The sequence below is a fragment of the Passer domesticus genome, chromosome 6 (assembly GCF_036417665.1).
Source record: "Passer domesticus isolate bPasDom1 chromosome 6, bPasDom1.hap1, whole genome shotgun sequence".
NCBI lineage: Eukaryota > Metazoa > Chordata > Aves > Passeriformes > Passeridae > Passer > Passer domesticus.
Genome location: NC_087479.1, coordinates 12,869,457 through 12,889,225, shown reverse-complemented (window position 1 = coordinate 12,889,225; position 19,769 = coordinate 12,869,457). Strand labels below are relative to the sequence as shown.

The window sequence follows — 19,769 nt, the reverse complement described above, 5'->3', positions numbered from 1 at the left end:
AAGAAGAGACCCTGCCATCCCTGAGGGATCAAATGGATTGTCCTGAAGAGCTCAAATTCTGCAGATTTGTCTCAAACCAAGCAGAGCAGCTTCCTCTTGCTGGATTTCACCAGCCTAACGTGGTAGATAGCTTTAAGCGAGCAAGGTGAGGGACCCTGCCACATTTGCATGGAAATTAGAAGCAAAACAAGTCACAAGATGAATGGACTGATCATGGGGAAGATGCACAGATGTCCACCAAGCACCTGATACTCTCTCCCTCTTTCCTTAATCAGTTTTTTTTTTCCAAAAGTCGCATTTATTTTTTATTAAGGAAACATTTCAACATCTTCATTAGTGAAAACTAGCACTGCCTAAGCAAGAAGAGTTCCCACCATCTAGATTACATGTATCAGCAGCATTCCAGTGTTGTCTTTTACAATGGGAGTTAAATGTTAAGCAGATGAGAAGTTTCATGAAAGAATATGTTGGAGAACAGGAAACAGAGTTTTGCCATCCAAAACCAAAATGATCCTCATCTGCTAGTGCCGTAGATCATAAAGCTGATCATCTGCTCTCATCCAGAAAGCCCCATCCCACGCTGGGCTGCCTTTGCTGCTGGAGAGCATGAGGGTGAGACAAGCAGGTCTGGAGGAAATGTGATTCTGCTGCACGCCTTAAAAAGCTGTGCTGCTTTATCGCCTTTGTTCTCAGCATCTGTTCAGGGTGCCCATGGGTGGGATGCATGGCAAGGAGGAAGACACTTTTTCCAGTGAGCCCATCCAACCTCTCCTTCAGTATCCAGAGCCACTCATGCTGATCCTTCAATCTCCCTTCCTCAACTCTACATACACCTGACTAATAACAGCAGAGATACCATCTGGGGTTAGCTCATTACATGTTTATTACTCCTTTGTTTATTTCTTCATAAATATAAACTGTTGCTACCTGTGCAAGCCTGTGCATCTAGCCCAGTTCTGGTGAGCCTTAAAAGCCCCAAATTGAAAATAGCCTAAAGATGTGAGAAATCACAGCCAGCATCAACACCAGTTAGCCAAGGTATGAAGAGAGAACCATTGCAACATGCAACATGTAGGGCTGGGTTTATATTTAAGATTTCCTGGCTCGAAGGTACCGTGTTAGCTGGTTAGATGTGGTTATAAATGGAAGCACCTGCTGACATTAATCACAATAATTTGGCATTGTGGCTACCAATGCAAAATTATGAAAGAGACAGTCACCTTGAAAACCTAAGTCCAGTTTATAGTTGGCCAGAGCAATTATCAGCCAGAGAAAATAACCTTTCCTCTGTGTTCTGTGATCTCACGCAAATGGAGATCTGAGGAAGAGAGGGAGGAAGGGACCATGCTTTTTTATTTGATTGGATTTTTCATTTGGTTCAATGTAACTTTAAGAAATATTAATCTGCTCCTTCATTTAATTTCATCTGTACCACTGGCCAAGAGAAATGCACTAATTTATAAGTTGAAGCAAGCCTTGAGATAATGTCACCCACCATTCATCCAAATTTGTCACTAGCATCCCATTAAAGCCATAATTATTTTTTAATTAAAACTAAGGAAGCTGGCATGTGTGTGCCTACTTTATACATCTGTTATGGGTTAAAATAGCTTTTAAAAAATGTTTCTTTAGACCGCAGTCTTTTGTGGCCATGGCCTATGCCAAAGAAAACGCAAACTTGCTTATTTTCTCCATGGGGCGCAACACTGCCTATGTGTGCCTGAACAGATTCGACTGGCCGTGAAAAGAATTCTAAATAAAACACAAACATGGAATTTGGCAACGCCACAGAAGCGAGCTTAAGACTAATTCCAGCATGCGGACGGCTCTCACACAGCAAGTCTGGCTCCACTATAAATGAAACCAGGCTCTGTAAAATCGCCAGTAAAGTTTGAGTTAGGATTTAAAGAGACAGCACTCTTATTGCAAGGTCTAAGGGGGGAAAACACACACGTGCACGCACACACACATACCCCAGCTTATTAAGGAAATTCATGCTGGCTCAGTAAGTCTGTACATTGCAAACTGTGTTTATTTTCAGCAGTCATTTCCATTTTAAAAAATGTGAAGTTTAAAAAAAAATTAAAAATAACAATTTCACTTTGGACTTGTTTTTTAGGAAAAAAAAATGCTGTAATTATGACTTCAGGGACTACTGGCAGTGACAGCAATGAATGAAGGACCTACCTGATGGAAAAATTGAAATGTTATATAAAATAAGAAAGAAATATGAATGTCTAGGGCAGAGCAGGGGAAGAGAAAGGTGCAGATGGGCAGAAGCTCCATGGACAGTGTGGCCTGGGACAGAGCATCCTGTTCCCATCAGAGAGCCAGCAAGCAGGATGGTGACTCACTGAGACTTGCTGGGAGGGAGCTATATGCAATACAGCTCCATGCTGCTGTGTAGATGGAGAAATCTAACCCTGGGGCAATGAAATCCCCTGGGAAATACCTCCCCAGCAGTGCCAGCCAGTCCCAGAGAGCAAAGACATCTGCGAAGAAAGAGTGAGGAGAAAGTGAAAAACAGCTTTCGCTCATCTTTACCTATTAAGGAGAATACAAATTTAAGAAATCTCAGTTTATAATCACAAGACACAGCCTGACAAACTTAGACAGAAAGGGCAAATAGCAAATTATTTAAGCACTGATGGAACTGTCTCCTACACTCTTTCTCCTCCTTACAGTTCTGGATGATACCAGGTCACTGAATTAAAATTATATCTCAAGCGCCCACCTCAAACCCTGACCACTGTGTTTTTTCTCAAAAAGGAAGAGCAGAAGGGGAGATTTGCTGGCTAGAGAGCTCTAAATATGGGAAGAGCTCAGACATTTATGAGTGTGCTCAACTGCACTAATGAATGGTGACAGTGATGATTGAGGCAAGAGCAGGATGGATGCAGCTTTCACAGCACTCTTCATGGAAAATGGGCAGGGAAAGTGTGAAGGAAATTACTAAGGAGTTTACAGCAATCTCAGAGGATCATTTTACAACTATTTTGTGTATCTATTGATAATGATAGTGAAGTGTTTGGTTTCAAAAGACTGTGGAGCTTTTAAGATTCTACCTCAAATTTACAGTGGAGGAATTAGTTCCATTTGAAGGAAAAAAAATATAGAGAAGACTGACGTTTTTTGAATTAGATTTTACAGGAAGATAAAGTTACTCACTAGTCTTGTACTCACTGTATGTCCACAATGGTCCTGTCCCCCTGTTTAATTGACAGTTCACACATTTTTATAAAGGATTTGGATTAATCAGTCCATAAACACTCAGATCCAATTTTTGGACATACTTTACATTATAAGCCTGTCTGTGCCATAATAAGCTAGCTTATTATTCAACCGGAAGAGAGGAAAAAATAACCTAAAACTCTGTTAGAAGATACAAAACTGAAAAAAATAATTCCCATGCAGGCAAAAGGCACTGCTTCTATAATGAGGTGTTACAAGAGTCCATGAATTTTTGGGTTTTACTCTCATCACCATAGGCAGTTTTAAATTATATTTATTTTCCAACAACACTCTGACTCTTCCTCAAATCTCTGTACATCCTGGAATTCCACAGACCGTGTTCACCACTGGCAGAACAGTATAACACCACTGAAGTCAGAAAACACCTCACAGGAAGATGCTTAGCCAAGCATCCCTAGGTAGCCCCTAACTTATCTCTCAGTGGACTGTTGGCATGGTAAAGCACACCCTGGGAGCTCCACGTTCGTCACGCAGCCATGGAAGAGATGGAAGGATCAGGTTTAGATCCGTGCCGCACGTGAAGTAATCTAGGTCAATACAGGACATGTAAGGAGCCAGCCTGACACACAGGAAGGGTGGGATGCTCCTCTTCACATTGCCAAGGGGATGTACTGAAAATAATACATTTACTGTTGGCTTCAAATAGCCAGGTGACGTTTAAACAAGAATTGATGCTGCAGGTATGTTGTGCAAACCAGTTCTTCTCTAACCAGAGGCCCTTTATGTTCACAGCAAAGACAGTAATTTAGAAAGCACCATTTCACAGCACAATTCCAGTGACTGTCTCCCCATCTCCTTGCTTAGTGCCTGCATTAACCTCATTCCTGAAGTCCCAGGACCTCTGACTCATACAGCTGAATTCATAAAAAATGCAAGCCTTCGCTATGTGGGATTTTTGCCTGATTCCTTCCAAATGCAATTTTTAGTGTCTCATTGAACCTGGCTTGCCAGCCTGTGCTGTGGCAAGTTACATTATCTGGAACAGGGGCCCAGAGAAATGGCTTGATTAAAGACGAAAACAAGAGGAGAATAAAGATACCAAAGGCATGTACCATACACTAGCCTACCAGATTTCTGTATGCACTGCAAAAATCCTGGAAAAAGCCTGTCCAAAAGAAGGCAAACAGCATAAAAAGGTATGTTGCTACAGTTACTCAGCTATTTACTGCTCAGCAGAAAGAAGGACCAACATGCAGAACACAGGAACCCAGTGGGGCACACACGAGATGCATCAGCATGGCTTCTTTGACTCAAATCCCATTCTGAACATAAAGAATCCCATTTGAGCATAGAAACCTTCCTTTCATCTATTTTTATGAAGCACTCAGGGAAAAAAAAAAAGCATAGGACCCTCTGAATTAGCTCTGGAGGGACACATGCTAATTTTTTTGCAGTTATCTGGCCTAAACCTGAGCCACCCCAGGAATAAATTCCTCTAAAACAAATAAAATAAAATTAAGTGATTTCACTACAAAAGGTACAACACCTCATTGTTTTCTCCACCTTTCCCACTCTGGCTTGTGAACTGAAAAGCAGTTCTCATCACAACTACCTACACCATACACCATAGTTTGCCCTACTTCCTTTGACACTGAGCATTATATTTGTGCACGAGAGGTTTATCTCTATTCTCACAAACTGAACAGGCCAATTCACTTCCTGGCTCAGGCACACAAACACATCCGCACAAATCTGACAGAAAGCGAGAAGAAAAGTGATGACAAAAAGCTGCTGCTGAAGGGGCAGGAGGAAACTCCATCCTGAATATGCCAGGTGAGGCTGTACAAGTGAACTCTTTAGCATATGTTATGTACAAATGAATGGCAATTTGCTGAGAGAAAGAAAGAATAATTGCAAACATTTATGCCTTGTGCACGTGTATTAAAAAAAAAAAAAAATCAGCTTTTAGGAAGCTGGTGCATTGCCCAACCAAAAGGCAAGGCACCTGACAAGCACTACCCCTAATTTTGTTGCTTTTTAGGTGATTGCTTCCTTCCTTCTCTTCCTGCAGTTGATTTCTTCTCTTTTTAGGAAGTGTTCACCAAGAGGCATTCAACTCTCTGAAAATGGGTGGGAAAACAGCAGCAGCAGGGAAGAGGCTGGTCCCATCCTGCAAACCATCCCTGGCAGTTACTCTGCTGCAGAAACATGAAAGCCATTCCCATCCCTTTGCTGAGAACGGACACACACCATGCTACAACTTCAAAAAGAGGTCTGCTCCTCCTTCAGTCAACCAAGGTGTTTCTGGACATAATGGATGCTGAGAGTCGTGATGGTGCCCAAGCCTTTCCTACTGTGCCTAATTAAAGCAGTCTTCACTTATGTGGAAAGTACTGCCATGCAAAACGAAGACCCTAATTTGTTTGGGTTTTCTGTCAGAGCAGCATAAACCATGTCATCAGTGGTGCCTCTTTATAACCAAGCTACTCTCTCCCTTCCACACTTCCCTCCCAGTATGCCCAACGTTTACTGAATCAAGGGGGGAAAAAATGGGGTTATTACTAATGGGAACAACAAGACACAAGGCACGAGAAAAAGCCCTGCAATGAAAAGCACAAAAACTGTTCAATGAGATAGAATAGAATTGTCCTTCCCTTGTATTTCCACAAGCTCCCTTTTTTAGTTCATCTCCCACCTGATACCACCAAAGCCTGTTTGTGCTTTAACAAATATAGATCTGTTGCTTTGTGCCCCCTTGGTCCTTACCTATATTCTGAAGTCACCTCTCCTAATTCAGCTGTCACTCAGCAAACTCCAAAAGGACAAAAATTCATTCATTCCAATAAACAAATTACAAAATCACCTTCATCCATCTTGTTCCTATATTTTTAAATTTGATTGTGGCCAGAGAATTGCTTGCTGGGAATTACCCTTCCCCCAGTCTCACATACACCCTTTAAAAATGCAAAATCTAGCCCTCTATTTCAATATTTCTGATGTCAGTGACCGGTGTCGGCTCTCCCCATACAGTAACTGCTTTAAAGCGCTGCATACAGCACTGCATTAAAAATTAATTACACATGCTATTTTATTGATAGTGCATAATGTAATGAGCACCAGCTGTGCTAAACATCCAAACTCCTTTTTAAGACAGCTATAAAAAAAGAAGGAAACTGCACTTCCAAATGCTTCTCCTGTCAGAGGAGAAAAACAGCAACATCTTGGATGGATTTGAAACAGGATTCTTTGATTTAGCTCTCCATTTGGAGCGTTTGAAGAGTTCAGACTCTCGGGCTCAGTGTAGTGGTATGCGATCGAGTTAACTCTCTCAATGTTGGAACCATTGTCCTTACTGCAGGCAACGTTGCCTTGAACCTTTTTGTACCAAGACTACCAGATTCAGTTCCACCCATTAATATTGCAATTAAGGGCTTTTCTTTTTTCCTGGAATGTCTGGAAATGGCAAGCATCCGCTTTAAAGAACCTTTAAATATCACTATTGCTCCTGCTGGTTCTTAACTTGACATAATTAGGACTTACAAACTTATAGTGATCAGCCATCTGTCTAGAACAAAGCCACAGCCATGCTCACAGTGCCAGCGACCCTGCCCCATGCAGCACCCTCATTTTAGTCACCTCTTTGCAATTTTAAGGTCTCTTCGCTGCCTCTTGGCAAACACACTATTCAGTCAAAAAAACGGTCTGTGTTAAATCCACTTATTTCAAGTTTGGATTTGATTTTAATATCTAGTGAGACAGGGAGCTGCCTAGACAGCAGGTCACATATGATTTTAATACTTGGATAGGTGAATGAACACAGAGATTGATAGATAGGTGTAAAGATGGATGCGTGCACTCAGACTGATGCATTACTCTTTTTACTGTGTACATCTCTCACACATCCCTGCACTCTGTAAGTACTGTCCACAAAGTCAATTCTACTATAGCATGCATTAAATATTTCACTAAAATAAATAAATACACATGACTCATAGGGACATCTCTCCTGAATGTTAGCCAGTATTTTATGCAAACCTCTTATTTATGCAGCAAAATGAAAAGATACATTTACAAAGGCTCTCAGGGAAACTATAGATCTTTGTCTGTCCTCTGACACTTATACCAAATTCCTCTTTCTCCTCTCAAAAAAGCACCAGTGCTGAAGAGAAATCAATTTTTTGCACCATTTTTTTTCCTTTTTATTTTTTTTTTCTGAAACTCTACTCAGCAAAAAAAGAAGAAGAGTAGAGTATCAGCCCTTGTCCTGGGACATGATGAGTAAGAAGGTTTTTGCTGGATGAGTTTGTATTCTCTGCTCTGATTACTGTTTTGTTTTCCCTTGATCCTCCTGTGTTAATAAAACCCAGGCTGGAGTGAACAAAAGCTTGCTTCTTGTTCAAGTAAGAAACGTGCCGAGTGCATACCATATCATTAACATAAAAGTTTTTGAAATAATACTTCTTTCTAGACAGACTGTATTAATTGCATCAAGCTTTTTACAGCAGGGTGGTCTAATCTAGCTCTTCTCATTGGCTGACTCCAGTTATAAAACCAACATAAAATGAATATGGTGATATAATAGATGGAGGAAAAAGTATTCTTTTAAAACCTATGATTTAGTTACAGGGACTGCTTTTATCTTTACTGTCACCTTAACCTCTGCCAAGAAAACACCAGACTAGTTAAATGAAGCAGTAAGTAGAATTTCAGTAGCCAAGTAAATTGATATTAACTTTACAAGATGACTGTGATTTTCAGAATGTCCTAATGACTAACACAGCTGATTCCTTGAATTAGCAGGAGCTTGTTCCTCTCTTCCAAGATATGGCCCCATGCCTTCCTCTATTTTAGACCTTAAATTTCACAGCCCTGTCCATTAATCACTGCTGTCCATGCCCACTTGCTGTTTTTATACATGCAACTAAGTATCATAATTGCTTTCCACCTCCTTCCATCAGCCTACATGTGGGAAGGAAGCAGTTTCACTGCTTAGATGAATATATGTGTATTGGACAGATTTAATTAACTTTACAGGGGTATATAAAACCCTCACTCGTAGGCCCAGGTCCAAAGAATTTGGACCAGGTATATATCTGAATGTAGGCACAGGGGATTAATTATTCTCTGTGCCATTACAATCCCCCTTTGTCTTATGCTGATTACGATCCTCTTCCTGGGGCTTTGGCACCACAGTATCTTCGAGGCAGGGACTTTTTCTTTGGAGAACACACTGTAAAGTGCCATGCACTTCTGTGCTGAGATTTTCAATGCTCATTTCTCGTTAACTTTAATGGGAAATGGGCATCCAAATCTCTTAGGCAGCTTTGACAATTTAAGCCTTAATGTACAATATTAATAAATCAGCATCATAAAAAGAGCCTTATGAAGACATATTGTGAAAAAATAGCCCCACAAAAAGCATTGCAGTGTATGTGTGCATGCACACAGACATATACTTTTCTTTACATAATTATGTCTCTCAACAATCATTTGCATGTCTCTGTTATGCAAAAAAAAAAAACTGTGTGTGTTTTACAGTTACTCTGAGCAGTTGCAATTCATTGAAATGAAATAAAAAGCAGCCTCAAAAAAGCACCCTAATCTGGCAAGGGGTAAAGCAAAATGAATGCTTTGCCCATCTATATTTTAGATCCAAGCTACATAACCCTGTGAATTTCATTACTCTATGCCAACTTCTAATTAAATAGGCACTAAAAACATTTGAACAGGAGAACACAATTCAACTGACAAAAGCTTCTGGGGCAAAATATATAAATAAATAAATAGACTGAGAGAGACTGAACCAGTGGTAGAGATTTTTTTTTTAATCACATGAAAAACCGTGGACCTTTACTTGCAAATTTCTCATCCTGGGGTGCCTTGAACACAAAGAATTGAACAAAGACAGAGAGGACCACGATCAGCACTGGCTGAGCAGCACAGTGGACATCCAAGCAGACCTCCCAGCACCATTTACAGTGATTGAAACTATCAGCACATTTTCTAAAGATCACTAACAACTCTAGATGAGGCAGCACGACTTCCTCTGTGCATCATTGAACACTGCTCAGCATCCCAGACAATCACTCCTATCTAGGTCGGAGATTTCCAAATACAGTTGTCACACGTGTACCCCAAATCCCACCAGCAGCCAGACATTTGGATTCTCCAGCACAAACTGCTGTGAGGGACTCTTGAGGGCCCAGTTTGTGAGTGCCCAGTAAAGATTTTGGAGTACCTGCAACTTCAAGCCATCAGAGTCACAGTCTGCTTGAGAACTGCATGGAAAATCTCCAGGCCCTGAATTAAATAAATGCTGAAAAACAGGAAAGGTAAGAAATGATGAAGGATGAGGGGAGGCGGGAACTGCTGATGGCTTTTGTTCAAAGAAGTAACCAATTCCTCAGAAGCAAGAACAGGGCTGACAGAATAAAAGGCTAATCAAGTCAGAGAGACAAGCTGATCTCTAAAGCTGGAGCAAGTGACTGTTGTAAATGTCTATATTTTTAAAAAAGGCACAATGCAGGGATTGTCACTAGATTATTAATCAACACAAAGAACTCACTTTTCTATCATTTCCACAAAACATTTTGGGCGACAGAAGAGCCCACAACCCTCACCTAGGCTCACATACAGTGAATACTATGGGAGCTAAGAAAGGGTTAAGTAGACATAATCTCCTTTTTCAAGGGAAGAAAATGTTTCTTTCAAGCAGACCTTGACCAACTACTGTCATAAACATGTAGCATGCACTTTGATAAAACCTATTCTCTAAGCGTCGCAGACTGCAGCAGTAATTACAGGAAGCCTTGATAACAGGTCTCCCTCTCCACAGAGCTGGCATCCCTCTCCCAGCAAACAGGCAATGCCAAAGGCTCGCAGCACACGACTCCAAAGTGAGAACTCCAAGTATACAAAGCCTCACCTTCACCACATTCTTTAATAAGTTATTCCTTCCTTCCTTCCTTTTCTATTTTTAGGTGTACTTGCTTCTATTCCCACTGGCTGCTGGCATCAGAAGCAAGAGGGAACTGGGGTATCCAATGCAGCGTTACAACTATGCACCTCCTGAAGGCACGTGTGTGCATACTACACCAGTGAAAACAAGAAGGCAGCAAAACATGAGACCAGTTCCAGTTTGGTTTACTGGTTCCTGGGAGGAGAGAAGGCAGGGAAGCTTTCTGATCCAACGTTCACCATTTGCAAGAGCCTGTCTCAACATCCGTCTCAGGCCGGTTGGTCAGTCTGCCGAGGCTGATGAAGCAGAATTTCATTAAAACTGCATCTTCTGTCATACTGTATGCAGCAGCTTGGATAGAAAATGTAACCAGACCCTGGATTTACTGATGGCACCTCACCACACAGCACATTGCTACAAACCCAGAACCCGTGCACCAGTGCAAGCAGATGGGTGCAGGCTGAGCATCTTCAGGCAGCAAGGAGCCTTCTCTGTGTGCCCTGAGCTTCACCCAGGACCTACACAGCACCCTGCAGAGTGCTCTCAGCCTCCTCCTGAGAATATTTTATCTTTAAAGACCCAGAGTTTCCAAGATACAAATTTTAATTTCTTGCAAAACTTTATATCTCACTTTTTTACGTCAATGAGAGATGTACAGAAACATTCTCATGAGATACAGCATACTGTAGCCAAGTGGTACCAGCGCTTGTGGAAGGAAAAAGCTAGCACAACAAAGTTTTGCCAGCTTCAGGGGAGAAATGAGGAGCCATTTCCCAAAGGCTTTACTCCTGACAGTCATTGCTGGCTCTCTGAATCCTTTGGTCCTCATGCTTTACTTATCCAGCAACATTTAGGGAACTCCTTATTAAAACTACATGCACATTATCATGAATGAGGGTTGTGGGATTTGGCCCACCACAGTGAGAGTCCATAAACATTTGTGGATTTTGCCACATCTGTATTTTCTTTTAAACCCTCCCCATTTTCACCTCACCAGCCCAGAGTTCATCATAGACAGAGTCTTGCAACTGATCCATGCTCAGAAACACCCACTGATTTCAAAGAGATCACTGGGTCTGAAATGATGGGGTCTGGTGACAATATGTCCGTGTTCTCTTTGGCTAGCTTCATTTTCACTTTCCACTCCTCATGGTGATAAAAGTCAGGCATCCAAAAGGAATAAAGGAAAAGAAAAACTGATGGGGTAAGAGGCCAGGGATGCATGGTGAGTTACCAAGGAGCATTTTCTCAAAGCAAGGGAGAAAACAGCATGGAGCACATACATCCTGCGTGCACATGGATGCGGAGGAGAGCCTTTAATATGAATGACTGAGGAGGAAGGGCAAAAAGAAGGAAATAAAAATACTTCAGATGTTAAATGCTATCCAATTAAGCTTAAAATAAACAGCCTAGAGAGATGAAATCTTGATACTGGGGTATCACATTCTGCAAGGAGTCTCAGACATTTGTTCACAACATGGCACAAACGGCCCAGCAGTGGCCGCAGCTGACAACTGAGGGTGGGCAGGCAGGAGGGGAGGGATGACGAAATGGAGGGAGTCGCATGCCCCTTCCCACTCCCCTCTTCCAGGGTGGAGAGGGAAGGAGGAAGGGAAGTGGTGGGGACGGCAGGTTAGGCCATTTTCTCTGCCTTCCCCATGAGACCCAGCAAAGGCAGCTCTCCCACAGCAAAGACGACATCACTTGGCAGCACTACTGACCTTCAGATAGCAACAAAAAAAAAAGTATTTCTATTACCTGACAACTGACAATGACATCCAAATGTGCCTGACGTCTCAGTCTGAATCTCAGTCTGAGTCCCGCCAACTGAGACTGCACGTGCACCACAGCAGGGCAGGCTAAGGCAGGGCGGGAGGGAGGCCAGTGCGCGGAGAGGTGACGTGATCACGGATGTGTGAGGGTGGGAGGAGGCAGCTATGGGAGCCCCCGGCAGGTTTGCAGGCCTGGACGGCCCTGGAGAAAAAACAATAGAAAAAACTGTCAGTCGGATCTAAGTTTGAAGGGACAGAGGAGGCATCAAACAAGCGAAGTGGGGGCTGGCTCCCTAACGCTCAACACGCTTGGTCTGAACCCCTCTCTGGGTCTGGCTGAGGCCGGCGGGCTCACGCTGGGTGGGGGAAGAATAAGAAGAGACCTGGAGGACCTGCGAACCCAGGCTGAGGGCCTGTGTGGGCATGGAGCAGGGTGAAGGTGGGGGATGGCCAGCCCTGGCACAGAGCAGAGCCAGAGGCGGCGGACGTCGCCACCAGCGCTTGCTCAGGGACCAAATCAAAAGGGGGATAATTGTTTTATGGCTGTGTTAATGCACTGAGCCGACACAAAACTGGGCAGGCTTTCTGCCGAGCCACTGCTGAAGTGGGCTCCACACACCAGCCCGGACAAAGTGCAGTGACTTAGAGCTCAAATGGCTTCAGTGAGGTGCCAGGAGCCGAGCTCCCAGAAGGAAGCCTTGGCGGCCATGTGCTGCCTTCCCGCTTGAGCTGTGGCCAGTTGTGCATTTTGCATGCCCCGATTATGCAGGCTGATTCCCTGCTGAGCCTGCGAGGAAGGGAGCAACCTTTTTCCTGGTAGCTAAAAGATGATATTGTAACCTACAACCTTATTATTTATTTTTAACCCCTCTAGGAATCACCTGCCATTTAAAAGCTGTATTTAAGAGTTTTCTCCTGCTCCACTGGAAATGCTTGCTCCTCCTGGCAATAGTCCAAACTGAATTCTGCGGCTTTGAAAAACTAAGATACAAGTCTTAAATATCGACATACACCTGTACAAATACAGACACACACACACAGAATCATGTAGGAGTCACGTTTTTGGCTGGCACAAATTAGCAGACTTTTAAGGGAAGCTGAGTGAACGGCACCACTTTCCATCCATTCGGAATCCCAACCCCTCCATTTCAAACTATTGCTGCCACTTAGTTATTAAAGAAAGGGTAGCTACTAATCAAGGCCAGTTTCTACATGAAGAAATGCGGTGGAGTAGTCGCCATTAAAAAGTTGGCATTTGCCAACAGTTACCGCACAGTGGTAGATCAGAAACCACAGTTTCCCCCTGTATTTAGATCAGGAAATATGTGTGCTAATTGTGGGGTACCTTCTGGCAAATGCTTTCTTTCTAAATGGTGCCATCTCTGGCTGTACATGAGTGTGCACCTTGCAGATAGAAGCAAATACCATGTCAGCAAGCAGAAATATTTATCTGTGTTCCCTCCAACCCTAGAAAAAATATTTCCTGAAGGAACCTACACTGTGGCAGCAAGGAATAATATTTATCCATGCTTCTTCTGACTCTAAACATGCAACATTTTCCAAGGGAGTCTCTCTACCTTGAGAGTCTCTATTCAGAAACCAGGCCTGCATGTTGATCTGACAGCTACACATGTGAGGCAAATGGGGATACTTCATCCTTGGCACAGCATCCAGCGCTCCAGTCTGCAAGGACTGCATTTGATTTTGGCGTTTATCTTAAATGGCTAAGAGACCACCAGTGCAAAACATTTGTGTGAAGCTTTTGCCAAAACCACAAGTGAAGAGTCTAAATTCCCTGTGTAAATACTTGAGCTTCAAGCATCGAGGATAAAATTTGTGCTGTTTTGTGAGGACTGGTTTTAAATAGAAGCCATCTCTGTGGCTTGCGGGACAAGGAAGGACTTTTTTTTTTTTATTTTGGAAGCTCTGTTTGACTTTTGTAACTCTTTGATCTCTCTGAAAGTACTATACAAGCAGGTATGATAACTGCTATCCAGTTCCTACCTACATTGCATTTCTGGAAAGACAGTGTGCTGTGCATGTGGAAACTGATGTTGGACACAGATTCTATGTGTGTAGGCACCACTCTACTGCCACTGTAACAGATATGAATAATGTTTGCTTTCTTCGTGGAATAAGGAAAGAATAGTACAGATTCCCTAAAATGACTAATTTTAATTAACAATTGTATCTTATATTCCTAAAATAATAAAAATTGCTAGGCTGTGTTAAGCTGCCAGGGCACTTGTCCTCATTGGAAATTCATCAGCTTGAAATGGGAATTTAAAGTAGAACTACAGGGCAGCTAAATCTCAAGTTACACTGAGACATGTTTGTGGTTTCACCATGACTAAGGGTGCAGGTCTTGCAGTCACTTGGGCCTCTATATCTGTGAGGGTGGTGAGAGTCTGGAACAAGTTACCCAGAGAACTGTGCTCAAGACCAGGTTGGATGAGTCTTTGAAGTATCCCTCACCATGGCAGGGGCATCTGTTCCAACCCAAACCATTCTATGATTATGTGATTTAATGTCATCCAGGACAGACGTAAATTTGAGGAAATCTAAAAATTGCTAACTTGGTATCACAAAAGAACAGATTGGTAAGGGAGAAGAAGAGTGAACCAAGAGAGACTCTGGCAGATGATCAGGGATTACCACCAGCACTCCCAAGTCCAGCACTAAGAGACAAATATTGTGCAGTTGCTAGACAAGGAGACTTAAGTCTGTCCCTACAAGCAAAGTAAAATCAGGTGATTACTCCTCCCCTTTACTACCACTTCAAGGTTTACTTCTTTGTTAATAATCAGGACAGTCCTACAGAATCAGATCAAGTGGAAAATCATGAAGACAGAAATCATATTCAGTGGCCTCAAGAAAAGGCTAGGAGAAAAGGAGGCATTAGGTACATGATACCTCTTCATAGCTATAGAAAAAATAACAGTTGTGTTCAAAAATACCCAGCTTGTATTTGCTAGGAACATATCCCCATTTCATCTCTTCAGCTCCTCTCTGTGGGATCCTAGGTGTATTTTTTATTCCACAAAGGGTCTATTTAAAGATGAAAATGAAGATGGAGGCTCTTCAACTTAACTGCTACAGGTGGCGGACAAACACAAAATGAACAAAGATAAAAAGAGAGATAGACAGATTAGATAGACAGACAGACAGATAGATAGATAGATAGAAAGATAGAATCTTAAGGTGGTGCAGAGAGTTTTTTGCTCAGCCCACACATCAAGAGGCAGTGGAGCTGATCTCTGGAATTCTACATCCAATCAACCACATCACATTTTCAAAGAGAAAACACACCTGCGAGCCCCTGACTGCCACAAAGGGCATAGCCACAATCAGCAGTAAAGGGAAAGCAAACCACAAGAACTGCAGTGCAATCTTAGAGGCAAATATCCCATCTGGATGGGGAGAGCAGGCACACACATGCAGCATTGTGTTGCTCGGACATCCCTGACACGATGTGTGAGGCTCGATTTTCCTCTTGGGTCAGCACTGGGAAATCACTCACCTGCACTGCAGATCTCAATTATATATTCTGCATTCATTCTGCATGGAGAGTTTTGCACATAGCATGAGTGTGAAACACGCACAGGGACTGTCACCATGTAAATAAAACATCTGCATTGCTGATGGTAAAGGAAGATTTTGTTCTCTTACATTGAACAGGCTCAGCATTTCCTCAGAACCTGTACATGGCAGTAGCTCACAGGTGATGTTGACTCCAATGCACCACTAAGAGTAATTTTCTTTTTCTCTCTGCTATTTTTAAACTTGCAAAGAAGAAAATAAGGTAAATTGATAAGGTAAATTAGACATGACCCCAGATGGAAAATGGAAAAGCCTAGATGAACCTGACAAAAGCCACAATCAAGGCATAAATTGCATCCTTTTGTTGCCCCTCTCCCAGAGCCTAGACATGACTGGCCATATGATATGGTGTGTGTAAAACACCACGCTCCTCTGCACATCTGCAGAAAAGTCCCTGAGCAAAATACAAAGGAGCCAAAGCAGCATTCAAAATGTCCCACCTCATCATGGCTTAGACCAGGGGAAGCAATCTTAAATTAAGAGACCTGGCATTACATCTCATGTCACATGTAACTGCAGCCACATGTAGCTGGTGTGTCCCAGGGGGGCTGTGCTTGGCTGTGTGGGTGCCTGGGTGTGTATCCATGTACAGGCAGACAGGCACGTGCACAGGAAGACGTGTGAGCTGCTTAACAGGGCACAAACCGAGTTTTTCTATGTGTTTCTCTGTGCCTGTCTGGTGACAGAAAATCCAATCAATAGCTGGTTAGAGAATAAAGCTCAGCTCCATTATTAAAAAAATTCTCTTTCAATAAAAAGAAAAACATCTGTTCAAACAGTGTACGACTACAAATTTGGAGTGCAGGCTGAAGCATCATCCCTGCCCTGTGCCCATCATGTTCAGGGAAAATACTGCAGATGTTTTGAGGGGAGTTTTACATGAACCATTGCAGCAGGTTTCCAAAAATGATAGACTAATCTCTCCAACAGATTTTTTTTCCAAGCTTTTTCTAAAACAAGTTATCTTACGTGCATCACACCCTCTCCTGTGGACTGTTCCCACCTGATAGTATTGTCTCTCTGCCATGTCTCTTTTTGCAGACACTAAGAGGGTTGGGAAGCAAATATACACAAGCACACACACGTACACACACAGAGACACACTTCCAAATACACACAAGCACAAATGCTTCCAACAGCAACCAGCAGAGCAATGCCCCCTGCGAGGGGCAGATACACACAGCATCCCCCAGGAAAGCAGAACAACTCCCTGGTGTGTGCAGACACACAACTGTACACACTCACACCCAGAGTCCAGCACTCAGCCAGACGCACCTGCACGCCAGCCTTCAACTGTCCCCCCATCACACACACAGCACTTTGAGAGAGGCTTCCCCACACTCATTGTGATGCTTAGACTGAAACTTTGCTCGAGCTGGAAATGCAAGAGTTGCACCAGGTAGAGAAGAAGGAGAGCAGGAAAGAGATTTCTTGTCGTCTTTTGCTCAGGGATTTTTTCATTTTGGCAGACCAGGATTCCCTTTGAATTGATACATTTCTTTCTCCCAAGAATTTCGAATGATAATGCATAAATGAGTCATAGATCAAGAACGAGACGTGGTGAGCAAGGAGGAGAAAGAGTGTGAGTGAGGGGCACTGGCACAGAAATTTGACAGTACCCCAACTCCCCCCCTTCCTCCCCCCATGCCAAGACATTAATTCTCACAAGTCGGAGAAAATTACTATGCATGAATGCAAAAAGCATGATCAGGAGTAATTAACATGGCTTCATATGCAAATTTTATTAATGCAGAAGTACAAAGTCATTATGCAAATGAAACTTACGTCAACTCTCTTGACAAATATTCATTTCTAAAGCTCAAGTTTCTCCCTTCTAATTTTTTTTTTTGATTTTTGGTGTAAAACCAAAAAAAAAAAAAGTGACGAGGACTGCTTGACAAGTTTGCAAAGTTGTTTTTCAACCAGAGAAATTTTATTCTTGCATTGTTGATATATTTTTTTTTGTTGTTGTTGTTGGCAGGTACACGACAGCTCATGGAGGAGAGCGGGAGGATGGGGGACGCGGGCTACCAGCAGCAGGCAGCCAATCAAAACGCCAGCGGCTGTAATGAGCGCGATTGATGACTGTTTGGCTTTACTGCAGGGTAATGAACTAGAATCCAGTCTGAGGAGGGAAAAAATATGAATATTCATGAAGCTGTGCTCCTGCCTTTGATGATTAAAGAAATTTTTAATATTCAAATAAGCGCTTGCCAAGTGATTAACAAAGAACAAGCACGCAGGAATATGGAAATGGAGCTGTGGAAGATTTGGGAGTCACAGTCTGTGCAGAAAAGACAGCACAAAATTTCATAAACAAGATAGGCAGATAACCTAATTCAAATCTGAGCAAATAAAGGGGGAGAAAATCACCTTCTTTTTCATCAGTTTGGATATTGTATCAGTCACTTTGTTTTAGAGTGCAAAGGAGAATAAAATCAACCAGTGCAATAAGACGGGGGGAAAATACCCAAACCCTGAGAAACACAACCCAGCAATTGCAAGGTAAGAATCATGGGTCAGAAACCAATAGGAAAATGATGGCTAAGGCCACCCTCTGCTGTGGGCTATTGCTTTTCAAAAGCAGGACCCTGCCTGATGCTGAGAGCCTCCTGGCTACTGAGAATCGCCAACTTGTTGTACACAACAGGCAGGAGTCAAAAGTATCCTGAAATCACCAAGACCAGTCCCTGCTGTTAAATCCCTTTCCTTGGATAAAGGGCACACTGCAGGGCTTGACTGCTGACTGGGAGAGAAGGGAGTGCAACAGAAACAAGAAATATTATTGCCAGGGAAAAGAAAGCACGGAAAAAACTGAAAAGGAGGATGCAAGGAGGTCTCAGCTGCCCACCCTGGTAATCAGTTGGTAAAAAATGTGTTTTCCATGTCTGAGCCAGAAAGGTTCTCCACTCCCCACAGATTTCTGAACAAGGATACAAAAATTCAGTCACATTATAAAATGTCTGATAAGTTCAGGCTCTCACAGTTTAATAGCTTCACTAAGGATTCACACTGAAGCACATAGTAACAATATTAGCTGCTAAAATGACTTTGCAGTTAAAATACATCTAATTAGCAGCCAGCTAATTTTTTTGTTGTTTTTCTTTGAAAAACAGTTAACTTCAGGGCTATATTATACCAGAATGAAATGTGGTTGAGCTCTTTCTGTTATTCAAAAGCCAGAGTAAGGATATCTTCAAAGTTTTAGGGTGCTGGAAAACCAACTCACCTTTTTGTTATTAGATCCTGGGGTTTCACAGGCCTGTTTGCCTTTTCTGCAGACCTTTAAAAACTCTGGTTAATTATTTCTTATTTAAAAATCTAAAGAAAGCATAGGCTAGGTACCATTTAATAATTAACTGCTGTTTTCAGAATGTAAAATTTCAACTATACTTAAAATAATAATAACAGTAGCTGCATGAGGACAATGCTACAAAATGCAAAAAATGGCCATGATAAGAACCTTCAAAGTTGTCATGAAAACACATTATGTAGCCAATGGGATTTTTCCCCCTATATTTGCTTCATTTTTGGAAATACAAAATTATTCACTATTGATGTATCACAGAAAAGAACGGGAGGAAAAAAAAAAAAAAAAAAAAGGAAAGCAAGGAGAGGAAAAAAAAAAGCCTAAATGCAAGTAAAGATAAGGTTAAACACCATGCCGAGGTATTGCTGGGAGTCTTTGCTCTGAATAATGCCAAGACCTTTCGAAGATGTCTGTTGTCTCTGAGTGCGTGTGGGCGGGTGAAGTGTGATATTACATAACTCACACGCGGCAGCGGCTGTGCACAACCGAACTGATTAAAACGCTCGACTGTGAAACTCAGATCTCCATTTCCTGGGCTCTTTGTAGCTCGTGTCAGACCTCCTAACACCGAAAATGTTATCCTTTGTCTACAAGATTCCTTGGCTTTGTTTTAATCAGTGCATTTTCTTTTTTAATGACAGAGGAGCAACTACCAGCTCCTACAGTTGGTTGCTTTGAAGCGCTTCTTAAATGGCCATTAAATTCTACCATGCAAATGTGAATACTTAATATTTATTCCATATTTTCATTCTTTCTTTAAAAGTACCCCATTTACATATTTCTGGAGAATAATGATACTTCTGCAGGGCAGGTGAACACACATTTCTGCATATGGAGGCAATGGGGAAAAGCATTAAGAGTCCATATTGTAAAAATCAGCCCCTAAATTTAAGTGGTTAGAATTGAGCATGCAGCTGTGGTTGCCTGTCAGTAGTTA

General features: G+C 42.3%; 1 protein-coding gene across 9 annotated transcripts in view; it reads right to left on the bottom strand.

Moving 5' to 3' along the window:
* The window catches only part of BCL11B (BCL11 transcription factor B), a 92,042-nt gene that overhangs the window by 37,083 nt on the left and 35,190 nt on the right, over positions 1–19,769 (bottom strand). For 6 of the 9 annotated variants that reach the window (XM_064423428.1, XM_064423429.1, XM_064423432.1 and 3 more), the window contains one exon: positions 11,909–12,124. The exons of the other annotated variants lie outside the window; for them this stretch is intronic. In XM_064423428.1, the coding sequence (XP_064279498.1) occupies positions 11,909–12,124 (216 nt within the window). The remainder of the gene's footprint in view (positions 1–11,908; positions 12,125–19,769) is intronic. 9 annotated transcript variants of the gene reach the window in all.